This window comes from Myotis yumanensis, unplaced genomic scaffold (genome assembly GCF_028538775.1).
Source record: "Myotis yumanensis isolate MYYU_CA2020_CCGP unplaced genomic scaffold, mMyoYum1.0.hap1 SCAF_9, whole genome shotgun sequence".
Taxonomy (NCBI): domain Eukaryota; kingdom Metazoa; phylum Chordata; class Mammalia; order Chiroptera; family Vespertilionidae; genus Myotis; species Myotis yumanensis.
The window spans coordinates 79783931-79803397 of NW_027223760.1; the positions used below are offsets into that span (position 1 = coordinate 79783931).

The 19467-nt window shown below is 53.1% G+C and overlaps 1 protein-coding gene across 4 annotated transcripts in view; it reads right to left on the minus strand.

The window, feature by feature from the left end:
- Nucleotides 1-832: 832 nt before the first annotated feature.
- Nucleotides 833-19467, minus strand: part of ELMO1 (engulfment and cell motility 1) — a 401514-nt gene continuing 382879 nt past the window's right edge. For all 4 annotated transcript variants that reach the window (XM_070424794.1, XM_070424795.1, XM_070424793.1 and 1 more), the window contains 5 exons: nucleotides 18140-18252; nucleotides 15151-15258; nucleotides 8960-9042; nucleotides 6055-6132; nucleotides 833-2233 (listed from right to left, as the gene is read on the minus strand). In XM_070424794.1, the coding sequence (XP_070280895.1) occupies nucleotides 2033-2233; nucleotides 6055-6132; nucleotides 8960-9042; nucleotides 15151-15258; nucleotides 18140-18252 (583 nt within the window). In that variant the 3' untranslated portion in view covers nucleotides 833-2032. The remainder of the gene's footprint in view (nucleotides 2234-6054; nucleotides 6133-8959; nucleotides 9043-15150; nucleotides 15259-18139; nucleotides 18253-19467) is intronic.

Consider the following 19467-nt stretch of genomic DNA (forward strand, 5'->3'; position numbering starts at 1 on the left):
CAGAGATGATTAGCCTAAGTATCAGAGGCGAAGGGCCACCACTAAGGGGCCTTTTGAGTCAGTACTGCCCAGGGGGTCAGAGGAAGGTCTACTCAGGCCCCGGTCCCACTCCTTCCTTACGGTGTGACCTTGGCGAGCAACCTGAATTCTCTGAGCTTTGAACTTCTCATCTGTGAAATGGGTAAGACTGCCAGCCTCCTGGGGAGGAAAGTATCATGAACGGGGACATTGAACTCACGGTTTGCCACCAGGTGGTCAGGCCGTGGCAGCCAGGACCACACAGGGACCCCAATAAAAGCCAGATACAGAGATTTCCCATCATTCCCGGCGCTACAGGGAGTACCCTCAGCTCTGACCTTGCTCTCGAGTGCCTGTGGGTGATGCCTGACTCCTGCATGTTGACTCAGTTTCCACGTTTGGTTCTTCTCCTGCAGGTTGGACCACTGATCCTGGGTTTCCAGGTAACACCCAGGGTCTGGCTCAGTTGTTTAACATCCAGCACTCCCACAGGGGGAGGTGGGTAAGAGAGCGCCACGGGCAGGAGGCCACAGGGTGAAATGAACGGGTCACATTTTCACACAGTGGGTCTGATGTCCTCTGAGTTGAGATGGTCCTTGTAGAAGGAACACCCTTTATCGACGCTCAGACCCTATGGTGACCGAGCGATGCTCCCCAGGCCCCTAAGCCAGTGCTCCTTATAGTGAATATGCACACGAACCCCCCGATTCTGTGGGTCTGGGGTGGGGCCAAAGGGGCTGCATTTCTGATGGGCTCCCAGGCAACCCTGACAATTGAATAGCAAGAACATAAGTCACCACATCAACACGCCAGCTCCCCAACTCATCACAATTAATTTTATTCCACAGCATGTTTAAGGGAATGTTATTCTCAGGGAGATGTCTAGGATGAAAATAATTAAAAAGACTGGAAAGTACACACATTTATGTATCTCTTCTTTTCATTAAATATATATCTGTTTGGCAAAAAAATGTTAGACTCTTTTGTACAAAAACAAAGCAAAACAAAACAAAAACAACAACCAGCCAACCCAAACCCTTGCAAATTGTCAACACCTGTAACAACTACAGTGATGCAAACTTGATGTCTGACACCTCCCCATCATGTGGAACCTGTGTGGCAGCAGGACCCGCCCCCCCGGGGGAAGGTGACACCAGACACGCAAGCAGTAGCCGTCTGTCACAGAGGCCTGTGGGTCGCAGGGGCCTGTGGGTCGTGGCTGTTAGAGATGGAGCATGACAACTGACTTCACCTTTTGTGCTTTCAGCTAAGGGGCCGGGAGGGCGTGTGGACACGAAGAAGGCAGGTGCGGCTGGGGCAGGGGCAGGAGACCCAAGACTAGCTGGTGAGGAAAGGAGGCTGTCAAGGTCACAGTGCAGACATGGAGTGGGCCTGGGGCCTGGGGCCTGTGTCTGGGGCCCCAAGGCCGGTGGGAACTAGGATGAGGAGGCAGCTGCTGCTCTTGGGACCAAAGAGGAACAGGGCAAGGCAAAGGCTGGGCTGGAGGAGGGAGCGGATTTGAAAGCAGATTTCAATTCATACAGAATGGGCGGTGTGAGCTGACTCTGGAGAAGGGGATGAGGAGGCCGTGTTGGGTCTTCTCAAGTAGTTGGGCTGTTTCTTCCAGACACAAGCCTTGCGTGGGGGCCCTCCCTTGGTCTGGCGGGCTGGCTGGGGGCAGTCAGGAGCTGCTGGCTCCCAGACGCCAGGAGGGGAGGCTGTGCCTGCTGGGGTGCGGATGGAGGGGCCCTTTGGCTCTCTGACTGGTGGCGGCACTGCTCTTGTCCCACCATAGGCTGCAGCAACGGGAGGTGACCTAAAGCAATGGCGTCTAGAAACACGATCAGGGCGGTGAGCTAGATGCCAGGCGGGGGCAGAAAGACGGCAGGTGAGGCCGGAGGAGGTGTGGGCCGCGCTTCCCTTTGCCACCGGATCCCAAGGCGTGGCCTGTGCTCCCTCTTCTCCCCTGCTGGCCGCGGTTTCCAGTTGTGGAGGGGGCTCGGGGGCGGCCGCCTCAGTTGCAGTCATAGACAAAGTCATAGTTGCTGGGCTCCTTGGGGATGGGCGGGGGCGCGTCGGGGATCTGGATGTTCTCCAGGTCCAGCAGGCGGAGCTTGATCTCCATGCTGAGCAGCGTGTCCAGGTCGTTCCGCGTCAGATCGCTCAGCATGTCCTTCCCCAGCAGCGCGTTCAGCCCGTCCGTCCAGATGCAGTACTGGTGGGAGAGGAGGGGACAGTGACCACCACCGGAGACGCTGAGGGCAGCAACAATTGCTAGCACTGCTAACACCGACTACTCCCCAGGCGCTGGGCTCTGTGCTCAGCGCTTTGCCCGCATCACTGTTTAAAACATGCACAATGGCTGCATCAGGTGGCGCTTCTGCTCCCGTCGCTGACTGCGCACGGTGGTATTAAAACATGTACAATCGGACAGGACTAGTGCTCAAGGGTTGCTACTTAAGGAACAGGGCGCAGTCCCGGAAGCAGTAACCCACTGCAGGAGGCCACACCTGGCACCTCGGGGCCGGCCTGCTGGAAGGCCTCATGGATGTTACTTAGCCTCCAGCGGCTCCGGGAAGCAATGGGAATGGCCAACGTTTACAAGCTCCAGGAGCGAATGCACAGACCCTTTCCCTTCAGCCACCGTTTGTCTTGAAAACCCAGTGACACAAGGAAAAGTCAAAACCTTATTAGCGACAGCCCTGAACCAAAGGCCGGAGGCCATTAGGCTGTGGTGGAAATAGGCAGAACTACTTGGCGGAGGACGGCGATCCGAAGACGGAATCGCTTGGCAGAGGAACGCGTAGCTAATCAGTGACTGTCCAGCAGCGGGTCCTGGGAGGTTCCTGGCGGCTGTCAGGGAGGATCGGGAGCAACGGGCAGGCTCGTACAGCACTAAGTCGGACCTAGTGACCAGCAGTCTCTAGAGGGGATGCAGAGGATGGAGGAGGAGGAGTGTCCCACGGCTGCCACTCAGGGAGGACGTGGACGACATGGAAGGCGGTGAGGAAGAAGGGGACCGAGAGGTCAGCGGGAGCGGCGGCCCAGCAGGCTGACCGGAGCAGTGGTCCTACAGGCGGGCGGGGGGGCGGGGAGCAGCTCATGGCCACACCGGCCTGCCCGGCTCAGCGCTTCCGTGGGCTGAACCAGAGGAGCCGCTCCCTGGGGGCCAGGACTCAGCATGTGGCAGAGCATGTCCCTGCCCCTTGCCCCATATTTCTAGCAGTGACTTCATTTTCACATCTGAGCCTGACCAACCTGCCACGCATCTCCTCCTCCCCTGCTCCAGCCAGGAGGACCGCGGAGCCCTCGGGGAGGGCCACGGAGGTGCGGGGGCTTCTGGGACAGTGCTGTTTACATAACTAATTTCTAAGTCTGGAAGCTCGAGGGAGAGATGGTGTTTTGCCTGAGATGCTGGGGTGGGTTCGCAGGAGTCCCTGTCACCCGGAGCAAGAGCATCCTCTCTGGAGTGGGGCAGCCGCAGGTCGGCCCCTGCAGAAGGGTCCTGGCCAGGAGTCCTCACCCGGCGGCAACCTCCCTGCCGCTGCGCCCATCCCAGTGTTAGCGACACTGCAGCTGATGCTGCTGGTGTGCAGAGCGGCTTTCCTACTTGCTCATCCGGTGGCTGCCTATGCGCCGGGGCCAGGCCGGAGAAACAGCGAGACCTAGAGCATGACCACAGCTGCACTCGGGGAAGCAACGAATAAAACTGGTTTCTGTACAAAACATTTCTATGAGAGTGGGTGTGATAACAGTACTGTCGTTAGGTTTCAAAGTGGACTGTTGATGGCCTAGAGATCACATGGGAATTCTTACAAATAAAACTACATGGTATCTGGATGGGCTTCCAACATAATCTGGGGGGTGGCTGCTGGGTGTGGGTGGCGCTGGGTGGAGGTGGCGCTGGGTGGGGGTGGCGCTGGGTGGGGGTGGCGCTGGGTAGGGGTGGCGCTGGGTAGGGGTGGCGCTGGGTGGGGGTGGCGCTGGGTAGGGGTGGCGCTGGGTAGGGGTGGCGCTGGGTGGGGGGTGGCGCTGGGTGGGGGGTGGCGCTGGGTGGGGGGTGGCGCTGGGTAGGGGTGGCGCTGGGTGGGGGTGGCGCTGGGTAGGGGTGGCGCTGGGTGGGGGTGGTGCTGGGTGGAGGTGGTGCAGATGGACCCAGACTGGCCTTGAGCTGAGACCAGCTGAAGCGGGGTGCTGGGCACAGGCAGGAGCTGAGAGTTAGGCCCCGCTTTCTCTCTCTCTGTGCAGCCACACAGAGCAGGAACCAGAGAGCAGGGGTCTCCGGAGAAACGCCCCCCACGGCTCCAATCCCAGCTCTACCGCTTACGACCTGGTTGACCGGGGACACGTGTCCTAACCTCTGCGCTATTTCCCTCCTGCACGAATGGGGACTCTACTGGTTCGCTCTTTTGGATGTGAGATGAGAGTCAAGTGAGAGGAAGGAGAGAAGCTCAGAGGAGTTACAATCACTGTATCTCTCCTGCTGTCGAGGTGCTCCCTCCCCCCACCCCCCTGGTAAAGGGGTACTGGGACAATTGCTTCTACTTTAGGCGTGAGGATGCCACTCAAATGAGGGAGCAGACAGGAAAGTGCTCTGAAGAGGGTGAAAGTGCTTACACGCACACAGTGGCTCTCTCCTCCCACACCACAGGCAGACACACATGCACCCTGGCGGCCCAGACTCAGCGTCACCTGGAACGAGCGCTCCAGGGAAAGCCCCCCACCATTTAAGCAGCACCCAGTCTCCTATTCTAGGGCACAGCGTGGAGTTGGTGGCCCGCGCAACCAGTTTCATTTCCAAAGAGAAACAGTGGGACGCAGAATCTATTTCAGGACGACGAGGACAAAGTCAGAGCCTTCTGCAAACTAAATGTCAAGCAGCCCAGAATGATATGCAAGCACCATTTTAAATGCAGGATTTGCGTCTAATCTCTCCTCTCGCTCTGGGATGTACAATTTTATTCAAAAGCTTCAAACCAGTGAAAGCCGGATTCTGAATAACTTCCAAATGAGTGCAGCTCCCGGAGGGCCGGGGAACAAAGTGGGATTTACGGACACATCCCCTTCCTTTCTGAGAGCTGCTTATGCGGCCACACGCCGACCAAATCTGAATGGCGCCGTCTAAAAATAAGTCTCCGGCGTGATGCTGGATTCGAGCTTACAAGAGAAGAAGGTAAATCAACCATCGCTGTACTTTCCCTTCCAAACGCACTTTCCTAGCTCATGCTATATATTTTAAATATAGCTGACAGCGTGCCTCCAGAAGAGAAACAAATCATACATATAACAGGATGTCAGAAAGGAACAAAAGCATCTCAGAAATAAAACCCGGCGGTGGAGACAGCCTCACACCTCTCAAATAATTTAAAGAAAACCTCCCTTATCAAATGCTTTTTTAAATTATATTTTCCAATATTATTTTATGTGAGTTTTGGGTGTATATAGTATTTTATTTAGAAAATGTTTCTATTAATTTCAGAGAGGAAGGGAGAGGGAGAGAGAGATAGAAACCTCAGTGATGAGAGAGAATCATCGATTGGCTGCCTCCTGCCCCCCCCACACTGGGGACTGAGCCCGCAACCCAGGCATGTGGCCTGACCGGGAATCGAACCATGACCTCCTGGTTCATAGGTTGACACTCAACCAGTGAGCCAAGCTGGCCGGGCAGGGTGTATACAGTATTTTAAAGAATAGAGACAAGTTTGTCTTGGGAAAATCCTGACCAAAAACGAAGTATTCCATGAAACCTCCACAGTGGTACCCAGGGCGGCCCCCCTCAGGGGTCGCAGCGAGGCCCTGGCTGAGCCTTTAGCATCTGCAGACTCTTCCGCTTTACATGGACTCTTACTGCGCTGGAGGGAAGCTGGCAGGTTTTCAAGAGGTTCCCATTCCACCCCAAGTCTACAAGATGTTTCTTTGTTCATGGTTTGGCTTTTGTTAAAAATGAAATTTCTTTCTCTCCCCTATTCTCCTCCTGCATGTTTTTTTAGAGAAAGTGTGACATCCTCTCATCAGTTCACCCCACCAAGACCTCACCTCATGCTTGTCAGGAGCGATGAAGTTCAGTTGGCAGTTCGAGTCGTACAAGATGGAGAAAGCGAGTTCAAGCACCTCCTGCAAGAGATTGGAAAGAACACCCGCTCAGGGAAAGGGCCGTTCGTTTCGCAGCCTGAACAGGGAGCAGGGCTCCCGGTGTGTCCTGAGAAGTGGCTGCCCAGTGAGTGGTCCCGGGCCACGCCACCCAAAGCTGTGGCTCTCTCTTCAGCACCGCTCCTCCAGGGGGACCACGAGAAGCTGTAAACTCCTCCCCAGTCAGCAGCACAGGGCCGCTCTACCTTTGATCACCTCAACCAGATAGATGTTCGTAGGGGTGTGAATTTCCTACAACATGGCAGGTAATGACGCTCTTTGGTGAACCCATTATCTTTAGGGACCATGTCTGACCCTTGATCTTTGAACTCTGTAGAGCAAAGGCTACCCACCCTGGATTTTATACCATAGCAGCCAGAGGGGGAGCGTAGGCCCAATGTCGGAAGAGCTGGGTTCATTCATTGGTGAGTATTTACTGAGTGCAGACAGGAGGAGCCAGACACAAGGACCAAGGACTAAGGGACACGGTCATCTCATTGTAGCCGAGTGACCTGGGGGGAGACACTCGGTGTCCCGTCTAATATGTATGTTAACGTGCACTTCTCAAGTCGACTGTACTGTACAATATTGAGCGCAACGATTATTCCGTTGGTCTGAGCAGCCGGCAGGGTGCAACCTTAGAAGAGAAGAAGTCACCGGAGGCCAGAGGGTCGGTGTGGTTGACCTTGTGACACTGCCTCTGTTCAGGGACACCGACAAGGAAAGGGGGGCTGCAGACTTGGGTCTTGGCCCTTCTGAGGCATATACCAGTGAGGACATGAACGAGGGGCACTGTCATGACCCAGATTCCCGATACAACAGGCAGGAAATGGGAAATTCGGGAGCATGTCAGTCCCCACTCTAATTTCACCGAAGCTGCCTGGGAGGGGAGGAAGGGGGAGGAATTAATTCTCCGAGCTGCATGCTTGTCTCAAGGCTGCTATCACTTATAATGAGTTTATTGATGTCTCTGGCTTGTTGTCATTGAGTTGTCGGTGGAGGTCAGCTCTTCCACACGTGGCGCAGGCGGCTGCAGAGCTGGGAGCAATGACACCTCTCGGGCTAACACTCCAGGAGTTGCCACCTGTCCAGACCTTCTGGAGGGAGAGAGGCGCCAAGAGGTGGGGGGCATGCTGTCATGGATCTGGGGCAGTGTCCCCCTCAGGGGCTCCTTGTCACACCCCACAGGACTCACTCAGCCATCTGAGCTCACCGCCTAAGACCTTTTATTCCCAGTGAATTTAATTCAGAGAAAACTGATGTCCAGGAGCAGCTCATGGCCATCCTTTGTCCCACTGATTCACCAGGCCCCCCTCACTGTGCGGCGGGAGGCCCAGGAGGGTGAGTTCTGGGGACAGAGGAGCAGGAGGACCTGAAGATTCCCCGCCCCCTGCCCAGGGCCTCTGACCTCAAGCTCTACCCTCTGGGCTTGGACCCAGGGATGAAGCACGTTGGGTCGGGGGATGCTCAGAGAAATTCTGGGCATGATGGCGCCTTGGTTTTGGGACTGTCATCTTCCAGGGCCAAATAATGGACTGAATGTATACAAGAACAGAGATTTACACAACGTATTTTCAGTACACAGTGTTGGCTGCCATTCCTCATCTTGTTTTGGGGTGACTCGCCTCATATGGCCACTTTGGCCAGCAATCACTTTAACTCTGTGGACTCTGTCCCATCTACCCAGGTGACCTTGAGGATAGAACTCGGGGTGTGTGTGTGTGTGTGTGTGTGTGTGTGTGTGTATGCATGTACTTTTGTTTTTCCTCAACCATGGACAGGGTCATCCAATGCAGACCAGGACTCCCCACTACCTTTTCGTGTTAGAGATGACAGAGCAGGAATTATTCACTTCAATCCTGACTGATAGGTAAAATGCACATACTGTTTATATTCCTCATAGATACCAACAGTGAACAGTTGAAGAGCAACGTACTGATCTATATGATAATTTTTGGTACCAAGGTGGCGGGAGCGCCCTGATGGGTCTGGTTAATTCATTCACGGATGGGTACTATATATCACAAGACGCCAAGAGGTATCAACAAAGAATTGGCTTCCTTGTGGCCCCTCCAAGATCAAATACCTCCAAACTGGGGGCAAAGGAAATCTTGCATCTTTTCAGAGGATGCCCCTGGCACACTCTGGCGGGGCCGCAGGCTGTCCTGGTGAACAGCCAGCTGGTCAACTAGCAGGGGTGGGTGAAACTATTGTAATGTGAACAGGACTGAAGCGAATCCAGCTCTGGGGAAAGTCTCTGCTGGAAGCTGGGTCTGGTCTATTTCACAGTCCTCTCCACCATCCTGAGGATGTCAGGCCTCAAACATTTTCTACGATTTTCTGAGTCGTTTGGTCTCTGCCTTTCCCAGGCTTCACCGAGACCCCAGTGATAACAGGAGAAAATGAAAGAGATTGGGGGGTGGAGTTGGGTAAGGGGTAATATAAACACCCATGGGAGGTTAGGAGAGGCCCAGGGAAGGTTGGGGGGAGGGGGGGTGTGTGAACGGACAAGGCTGGAGAGAAGCCAGGGACAATGGTGAGAGGGCAAGTCCTAGGGCTGGACATAGGGAGGGAGAGAACGGATTCAACACGTGATTGGTGGGAGGGAAAATAAAGCTGACAGATGAAAAAGAAATCAGGAAAAGAGAAAGATGTGCAACCACACACACACACACACACACACACACACACACACACGGACGCAGGGGGCAGGCATGCACGCACATGTGCATTGCTGCTGAAGAACGAAGGCTGGGCCCACGGCTGCTGCATTGCTCAGACAGAACTACATGCCATCATTTGGAAGCCATACCTTGTTTTGTTTAAGGGCACCTTTCTCCTTCATATGAGGGCAGTCCTTCCCTGTCACCACCGCTTTGATGTCTGCCACCGGCACTGCAATTCATAAAAGAAATGAAAGTAACGCCACCATGTCAAAGCTGAGACGCCAGCAAAGAAGCAGGACTGAGCATGGCGCCTGCTAGCCCAGCGGCCACCCCAGAAACCACAGCAAAGAGAAAGAAGAGTTTCAAAGAGGAAGAGAAGTCAGGCAGTGCCCAGGGCTTGGGAACGAATATATATTCTTATATTCTGGCAAAAAGCATCCCTGGGGAGAAAAATCTATGTTGATAAACAGAATTTAGTTCATTAAGACAAATACCTAAAAAAAAAAAAAAAAAAAAAAAAATCCCACGGCAGTCATGTGAAAAGTGACAGAATTAGAGGAAGCAGTCATGGTAACAGCAAGAGTGGTACTCATACTGATATTGTGGAAGACACTGGCCAAGTGCTTCGAGTATGTCAGGGTCTCTCGATGAAGTATCTGCTTCTATTTAGTCTCCGAGTTGTGGGTATGAGGAAAAGCAGCCCTATCATAAAGCATTTATTTGACTAAACAGTGCTGAGCCCTCACTGTCATTCTCCCCGTCCCCAGCTCATTATTCCCACAACAGTTCTGCAAGGCAGGGCTCATTCTCCCTGTCTCACAGACAATGACACTGAACCGCAAGGAAGGGAATGCTCTTTCCTGATAGGAAAATGGTAGCTGGTATTTCTCACGCAGTTAGATGAAAAGATGCTATCTCCTGTTTTACTCAGGACTTGGAAGGAGATAAAAAGAGATAGAAAGGTGTTTGCATTTAAAACGTTTTGTTAGAAGAGAGAGAGAGAGAGAGAAGGTTTGGAACCTTAAAAAAAATTCAAAGTCACCTGTCCCTCTCCAATTGCTAATCTTTTGTCCCATAAGATACTGTGAGTCTCACTTCGGATCTGCGGAAGCTTTGAGTACTGAATTCTAAGTAATCAACCAGTAATTATTCCCTTAATGGCGAAGATGACGAGAAATTTCACAATTAAAGTTCACATACTTTTACTGGGGAATTGAGTTGCGAGGGTCATACTTAGAGGACGACAGAATTATAACATATATAGACTATCAAAGCGATACAACAGGAGAACCCCTTAAAAGCTAATGTTTCCCAGGAACCCTGAAACAGCTCAGAAATGTGGGCAAATCTGCCGACATGCTGGGGGCTTTCTCCAACCCCAGAGAAGACTGGGGCTGCCATCACCCTTTGGGGAATCTCTGCACCCCCCATACCCCGAACTTTTGACCCACGATGTCTGCTCCTTCATCTTGCAGTCCTGATTCTACAGCCCATTACTTGTACTCACTAATATCTGGCTTTCCTTTCTTTCCAGCATATGGACAACTGCACTGCCCAGCAACCTTTGGGGCCAAGTGGTTAGTTCTGGCCAATGAAGTGTGAGGGGAAAATGGCCAGTCTCTTTAACTGAGGGAGGCAGGGAAAAGTCCATGCCCACCAGCCTCTCTCCCCGAGAAACTGAAGAGGCCACATGTTCCATCCAGATGGCACGGCTATGGGATGGCAGGGCAGCCACTGGCCCATGTCCCCGAGTAAGTGACCCATGTCAGTTACATAACGCGGGGAGGGAACACGGACTCTGACGGTCCTGAGCCACTTAGATTTGGGGGTGTTTGTTCCTGCAGCGGAGCATAGCGGAGCAGTGCAGTCTACCCTGAGGGGCAGAACCCTCACCTTGGAGCCCGCTCCTGCCTCTGCCTCTCTCCCTCGCATTGGCAGGACCTGCAGTCGGTCCCTACGCTTCCCGAACCCACTGCCGACGACAACCGCAAACGTCAGCTCTCCTCAAATCCATGTTCACAACCGGCAAGCAGCCCTGTTCCTCTCGGTGGCCTGCCCGGCTACCTATTTATGCCTTAGAGGGGAGGGCATTTGGGGAAGTCGGGTTTACCGTTCAGTGGAGAAGCCACCACTGAAGTGAATTTGACACAATGAACCACCGATTCAGAAAGCCTTCCCAGCGTCAGGTGGCACATGAGTCATGAGTACCTCAGACGCAGGAAGTCTTTTGCTGCATAATCTGTAACACGGTCAGTGAACCAGAGTCTACAGTCTATAAATAGCAGCTGCCCGTGGCTCCGAACCCGTCATGTGGAAGGGACACGATGAGCACGGAGGCTGTTGTGGGAGCAGCCTTCAGAGTCGCGGGAGAAGGCTCGGGGGAGAACGGGCGCTTTCCCACCTTGCTTGCGGCAGGACAGACTTCACATTCCTCACAGGCATGGTCCCTGTCAAGGAGACACACTGCCTGTGACAGGAGTTCGGCTAAAAGGAAAACACTAATTCTAAAAGCACACCGTGGCTTTTAAAGGCCATTCTTTGCCTACTTTGCCTCTAGGCAGCGGTTCTCAACCTGTGGGTCGCGACCCCTGAAAATACATCCTGCATATCAGATATTTACATTATGATTCATAACAGTAGCAAAATTACAGTTATGAAGTAGCAACGAAAATAATTTTATCGTTGGGGTCACCACAACATGAGGGACTGTATTAAACAGTCGTGGCATTAGGAAGGTTGAGAACCACTGCTCTAGAGGCCCTGGAGAATTAGGTCCTCTCTATTGCCATGCGCAGAACCAGACTCATGGCTCTCTAAGACGGCAGCAGAGGGCTCTTGGTGAGGTGAAAGCCAGGCAAGAGTTTCTATGAGGTCTTTTTTTGGGGGGGGGCAGCATAGAGAAGTGGGGCCAAGAGATATGAGAACAGGATGGTCACTACTGGCACCCTACCCTCAACTCTAAATCCTTGGGGCATTGGCTTCATTTCTTTCTATGCTTTCTTCACTTGGGGCTGGATTGAGATGATCTAACTCAACACTCCCATTGTATAGATGGGAAGACTGAGACCTAAGGAGAGGAAATAAAGATGTGAAGTCACATAGCCAGTGGGGGACAGAGCTGGGGCGATTGCTCTCTCTTCCCCTCCATGCTCCCCTGGTGGGCCATGATTTCTCCCCAGGTTTAGAAGGTGTCAGCACCCCACTCACACCAAAATCAGCCCTGATGTGGTTATCACTTCAGATATGTTCAGCAAACTCTTTGAGTGCTAACACCTATATAAGGAACTTTAATTGTGACTTAAGACAAAAATACCATTGCACAAGTAAATATGGCCACCATGATAAACAGTGTTGGTCTTCACCACAGGGAGCTGGTGGAGGCAGAAATCTCCCAGGAAGTGGCTGGTAAGCTGAGCACTTGCTGTGGACACAGCCTCTGTGGGCGGAGTTACGGAGGAGGAGGGACAGGCTGGGCCCAGGGCAGCCTTCGAAGAATCCGGTCTCTAAGCCGGCAGCATGGCGTGGTGGGAAGGGCTGTGCCTCTGGAGTCGCAGAGCCTGGGTTTGAAATCCAGACCCACCTACTGGCTGTCCCACTTTGGGCTGATGTCTGGGAGCCGAAGCCTCCTCGCCTGCAATGTGAAACGATGACATCATCCACCTCAGAGGGCTGCTCTGATGTTGGAGCCACAATCACGGCTGGCTTTTAATCCAGGCGGCGCAGAGCAGCGGTACAAGGCTGGGCCACGGTGTTGGATGATGGCATTCAGATCTTTGTCCTACCACTTATTAGCCATGTGACCCTGAACAAGTCACCTAATTTCCCTGTGCCTCAGTTTCCTTATCTGTAAAACAAGGGCAATGGTATCTACCTCGTCAGGTTGTCAGGAGGATAATTTACGTAAAGGTCTCAGCACAGTGCTTTCCAAATAGTAAGCCCTCAATACATGTTATTTGGAGCTGTTTTCATAATCAATAATCAGAGTTCGTTCTCTCTATAGACTGGGGACGGGAATTACTCGCCGAGCATCAGGGACCCACATCGCCCACTTGGCTTTGCGGTCTCAGCCGCTCCTCTGTCTTCAGTGATTGGCTTCATTGCCTTGTGTGGGGGCGCCTCCTCCTCCGGCCCCTTTGATGTGGGAGTGCAGAGCGATGGCCTAGATTCTCTCAAAGGGAGGCGCCGAGGGGCCGGGGCTGAAAGGCAATGGAGCCTAGTGTTCGTGGGGGTATGAGGGCCTGTCAACCTGGTGGGAGGGATGGGGGGGACAGGATGGAGGGAGATATGGACTTTTAAGGGGCCTATTTCCTGTCAAACAAAACGAGTATGATAAGAGTAACTGATTTCCCAAACCTTCAGGGATGGAGACAGCTACGGGGAGTCTCCCATCCTCACCCACGCTCTGTAGGAAGAGGATTCTGTGACGCTTAGACGCATCAGAACCTCAATATCCAGCACTGATTAACTTAAGGGGCGGAAGGCAATGTCCCCCTTGGTCTCAAGGCAGGGCCATGTCTTAGGCATGAGCGATGGCACTGGGCATTAACTGAAGGCCTGGTTCATGCCTCCGGTGGAATGAAGTTTCTGAGTTTTAAGGGCTCCAAGAGAAACGGCCATTTGGTGCCAGGCAGAGTGTGTCATTGGAATCACATGCAAACCAGGCAGCAGGCCCAAGGCGGCAGACTTAGTGTCCGAGGCCGGGCCTTCTCAGCTCAGGCACATCATAGCTTCACTTGACGTCATACATGACTACACCCCCTCTGGACAGATGTGCACACAGATGTGCTGTCTCCAATGCACACACACACACACACACACATACACCTGCACACATGCCTGCACACCTATGGGTTCTTGGTTTAGAGAGCAGTGGATGCATCCTCATCCCTAGAGTCTGATTCAGCAGGTCTGGGAGTGAGGCCTACACTCTGCATTTCTAGTAAGTTCCCGGGGATGCTGGTCCCAGACCCATCCTCAGAGCCACGGGTCCAGCTTGTCCACAGTGGGGTAGGGAGTGTTTCCTGAGACCTGAGGGAGGGTCCTCCTTACAGACAGAGGCCCAGGTGCTCACTGCAGGGGCACAGGCACTGCCCCAGGCTCTGCAGCGAAAGGCTTCCATTTCCTTCTCTTCCCATGAACAGTGCCAACAACAGTGCTGGGAGGCAGTGTGCCTGCGAAAGGAGGCTGCGTTCTGAGCCAACAAAGCCCGGACTGCCCCACTTTTGAGCTGGGAGGAGAGAAGGTCCCGGCTGTCTGTCTGACATGTAGCAGAGTCTGACTGTGTCAGGATTTTCCACTCCTGGGCTATTTTCGCCTTCGATGCCATGGGCTTCAAGGGAGGCCAGACAGACTTCACCTCCATGGGCCTGGGATGATGCTCTCACTGCAGGCACTTGGGGGTCAGCGCTCCATCTGGGACCCATGGATAGGACTCACTGCAGGGCCAGTGTGACTTACAAAGGCTGCTTACAGTGTCTTTATTTTTCTCATTCTTTGATTTTTCTTCCTGGGATACCTTCTGAGGCTGTGTTCATTTCGTCTCATTTCTCTCTCAAATTAATTCATTGGCTTGTATACTTTAATGTTTCTATAAGCCTCCCTTTAATGTGTATACTTAATAGTGCCTAAGAAAACCTGTACCCTGGTTTGGTGTTGGGCTAAAATAATCTATCAAAGTACTGGTATTCAAAATGCATACATTAAAACAAACGTCTTACAGAAAAAGCAAATAAATACAACTAATATGTATTTCAGGGAATATTTAGGAAACAGTAACATGCAGATCATTGTAAATTCCCTAAGTGTCTGTGTTACGTCTTTGGAGAAGTTGGGAAACAGAGGCAGAGAGTACCTTTTCTAGACGAGGAGCTTAAATGCGACAGCCATCTTTGTGCCGTCTCAAGGCTGTGCTTAGATGCTGCCTCCTCTGGGAAGCCCTCTTTGATTACTGCAGCATATTTGGGTCTGCCATTAGCTTTGCATCAGATTATGGGATGCACTGAACTATAACAAGTAAATGTGGGCGGCGTCATGATTATTTCCGTCATCAGGAAAGGACAATGGACAGAATCGGGGTCATACCGTTCCTGCTCCCTGAAACAGCACCTGGGTAAGGCATGTGAAAGTGGACGACGGAACCCCAGATTCACACCCTTTTCCGCCTTCCCTGTCCAGTCCCCAGCACGAAGCCACGAAGGTCTTGTGCTTCCTGAGGAGGCCCAGGCCAGGACTTACGGTGGTTTATGTAGGCGGATGGATAGCTTTTCTGCATGATATTTAGTGACCAGGAAACAAACAAGACCCCCACCTCCGGCCGCCCGCGCGGGAGGGCACTTACGCTTGTCCTGCAAGGAGTCGTGGGGCACCTCCCCCTGAGGACTCTCCTCCAGGTCTCCGTAGTGCAGGACCTTGTGGTTGGGGGAGAGCCGGCAATACCAGAACTTGTCTGAGGAGGAGAACACAGAGGCACAGGTGAGGGGTCGGGTTTCCCACGGCCCTGCCAAAACACTCATTTCCGGACAGCGCCGCCTGGAGAACAGGCCATGCGTCCGATTGGAACTCTCCGGGAAGGAATGGGTTCTAAGTTCTCGATGGCGGCCAGGAGGGGCGGTGGGGACATCTGTTCCCCCGCTGAGATGCAGGGACAGGGCTCAGCAACGCTGCCTGCACTGCAGGGAAAAGCAGGAACAGAGCAGGTCCCTGGGGCAACGTCTGCTTATGTTCAGAAACAACTAGAGAAGAGGGGCTGCTTATCAGGCTCCAGGAGGCAAAACCACCATCTTCCTTGCATAGTTGCCGTCAATGTTTGTTCCAAGAACATGCAAGAGGCTAAGGAGCTTGACCTCAGCGATATCTGACGGAACGGCTGATGGAATTTCCTGCGGCCGGAGGCTCACCATCTCTTGACCCGACCTCGCTGCCCAGCCCTTCTCTTGTCCCACGGAAGCTCCTCTTTCTCTGTCTGCACTAAGATGCTGGAGAGCAGAGAGCACCGCGCATCACCGCTGCCAGCGATGTGCCTGCTCCTCCCCATCGAAGAGGAAGGCTGGGACGGACGGCAAAGGGGACGGAGAGGCTGGGAGGCTGCTCTGACTCCTGAGAATCAAATGCTGGTACTCAGCCGGGGCCTCCCTCGGGATAAGGGCTGGCGGACTGCGCGCTGGGAAGACGGGTGGCACCCTAACCTGGTTATGTCTGCCTCGAAGGTAGAGCGGCTCTAAGGAAAGGCAGAGGCCCAGCTCCGACCAGCACAGCGCCCACTTGTGGGGGAGACGGTTTCAGCGTCAGCCGCCAGCGGCAGCTTGATTAGCAATCTCTTTCATGGTAAGAAAAGTGTGTGTTTTCTTTTCAAAACCCAGCATGATGGTACCAGTTCCTCAGTTCCTCTGGGCAATGAGTGAGTGGACTGTGTCATTAACAGCAATTAGAAGAAGCAGTGAGAACACTGTCAAAGGTAGTTTACTAGCATTTAAAGAGAAAACAGGAGTTATTACAGAGGCCTCCCAGTCAATTAGGAATTTAGGACATTAACAGCCATCTCTTCCTTCCCCAAACTCCAAAACTAAAGTATGGAGACAATTCTCTTCTTTTTTCTCTCTCTCACCCTCTCTCTCTCTCTCTCTCTCTCTCCCTATCTCCATCTCCATCTCTCTGAAGGATCAGAGAGAAAAGCTGGTTTCAAAACACACAAGCCTGGGAAGGTCTCCAGGGCTGATTAAAGCTGTTCTCAGAGTCACGTGGCTCATTATGGAGCTAATAACCACTATGATCATAATTCCCGCGGTAACGTGCGACAGACCTTCATGCGAGGATGGAAATACTCTGTGTCTGCTCCATCAAGGGGATGAAAAGAAACTGTACATTTTACTGAATGTTAATGAACTTGGCCAAAGGCGGCTCTACGAACAGGGTAGTTTATTGTCTGCCTTCACCATCCAGGCTGAGACGAGTTTGGGGCTGGCTCCAGGTCCTCAGGGGAGATGACCACAGTGAAGAAGAGCTACCACTGTTGAGTGCGACAGGCTAGCCAGTTCAGGGAGGCACAGGGCCCAGCAAGAACCGAGTCCTGATCCCCTCTGCAGTGGACTCAGCCAACATCTCAGTCTTGGGTGCAGAGGCCACCGCTGGCTGCTGGCTGCTGGCTGCTGGCCCCGGGGGGGGCCTGAGAGTCCTGTGTGTGGGAGGCAGAGTGGACACTGCTACTCGGATTTTGGATCTCTCATAGCTTAGCTGAAAATGTGGCGTCTTCAGCAGGCGGTCTACTGGCTGCCTGAGGCCGACCTTCCCAAGTCACACAGTGGGAGGGACCCCAGCACTATTTTCAAGGGAGCTGTCATCTTTCAGGCGATGCGATACCAGATTCCTCTCTGAGTGCAGTGACGGAAGTCGACAGCTGAGGGGCAGGCCATGGCAACATCACCCTGCCTGCAGGTCCTCCATGTCACTGGCCACTCTTCAGAGGGAGAGTCCTGTGTTTTGATTCAGAATCCTGCCTCTCTGGAGGCTGCTGTCTCCCTTCACAGCAGAAGATGACCCCAGAACCCCAAATCCTTCTCCAGGTGGTTTGGCCTCACCAATGCTTTGGAGTCCCATAGACCTGGGAGACACACTTGGCCCTGACACACCAGCTATGGAGTCTCATACAAATGATAAAAAACCTTAGGGCCTGGCTGGTGTGGCTCAGTGGTTGAGCATTGACCTATGAACCAGGAGGTCATGGTTCCATTCCAGTCATGGGCACATGTCTGGGTTGCGGGCTTGATCCCCAATGTGGGGCGTGTAGGAGGCAGCCAATTCATGATTCTTTCTCATCATTGATGTTTCTATCTGTCTCTCCCCCTCCCTTCCTCTCTCTGAAATCAGTAAAAATACATATAAAAACAAAAGTAAGGCCATGGAGCCGCTGGGGCATCCTTGCTCTTCTGTGACTGGGGGTGACGTGCTTACCACCTCAGGGCCTTGGCTCCCTTATCTGTACACGGGGGCAGCCCAGTAGCTCCTTCATTGGGTTATTGTGAGGGTGAAATTCAGGAATGTAAGTTACACCACAGCCCGGCACGTGGTAGGCTCTCAATCAACACACGGTAGCTGTTGCTGAACCACAACAGCAAACTCATGGCATTACGTGGCCCAGAAGGGTTCTTCAGCTCCGTGGATCCTCTGGAATTCTGGACTTCGGTTCCCCTTGGGGTGCACAGGGTATCAGAGCTCACAGGGACTGGGATCCCGTCCGAGTTCCGTGCTGCATGGCCTCCCCTTAAACCAGCGCCACGCCCCTGGGACTCGCACGGGGCAGGTCCGGGTTGGAGCTGCCCCAGCCACCATACCTTGCCTCCGCCGGGAGTTGAGTTTCCTGAAGCAGGTCCCTTCCACAAGGCGGTTCAGACGCTGCTGTTTGATCAGCTCCAAGATTTCTGGCTGAATCTTCTCCTTGAGCTCCCTGAGAAAATAAGCACATTCCACAGCGGGCCTGGGGGACAGGGCTTTGGGGGGGGGGGGAGGGGGGAAGCAAGGAAGGCAGCGGGGAAGGGGGTGCAGCTACATCTTTTCATGAACATCCCAATGCCTCCCGAGCTGGGCTTTAGAGACTCATCCGAGAAGGCTTATCTGTTACAATAACACGATGGAGCCTCTGACATTTACAGAATGCCCACAAAAGCACTAGCCACTTGAGTGATGTTTTTCTAGACCAAAGTGTCCCGAGAAATTTCTTCTCTTGTTTTACAAAGACACACATAAACTTCTGCAAAAAATCATGCAGCTCCTCTGTGCTGATAAATCTCTGGTCACATCCCCCCTCGCCCCAAGTCGGTCTCGGAGATGATATTTGGGATCTGATCAAACAGGGACCTCGGGCAACAGCATGACGACTATTCCACAGCAAACGCTGAGTCCGGGGCAAACCTCGGAACCATGTTTTGCTTTCGGTGCTGTCACCTGCAGATGGGAACGATGCATTGTCCAGGGTTCTCGCCCAGAGAGACGGGATGGCGAAGACATGAATTAAGGCTCATTTGCATCCTGTCTCTAGCTAACAATGTAATTTCCTTCTACATGCACTGGGCTGTGAAGCTATCTTGACAGAGTTCAATGGATTTTTAAATCCATTTTTAAGAGCAGAGATCTTTTTATCATGGGATGTTCATTGAGCTGCTCTAGTGGGAACTGGGCAGGGAGACCCAGAGCCCAGCCCTCGGGGCGGTGCTGAGAGTAGTGATTAGAACGCAGACCTAGAACTCAGAAGGCTGGGCCTTCAATTTAGGCTCTGGCCAAGGCGAGCCTGTCATGTAGCCCATCTAAGCCTCAGCTTCCTCATCTGTACAATGGGGATGGAGTGCCTTTCCTGGGAAGCTGCTGTGACTCCCAAAGGAGACAGTGTGCGCACAAGGTAGCACTGAGTTTGCTTAGATTATGTTCTCCAAACGCTCCGTGTTCGACAGGAGCTGAGGCTCACACACCGTGACCCTGGGCTTCCTCTGAATGTAGGGTGACCTGTCTTCTGTGGTGTTCCCTTCCCAGGTGGGGAAGGAGCAGTTTCCCTGGCTCTGGTTTTGACAAATATTCCTCTCATTCCATCTAAAGGCCTCGTAAATCAATAAAAGGAGGAGTAAACGAGGGAGGGCCCGGCTGGTGTTGCTCAGTGGTTGAGCGTCGA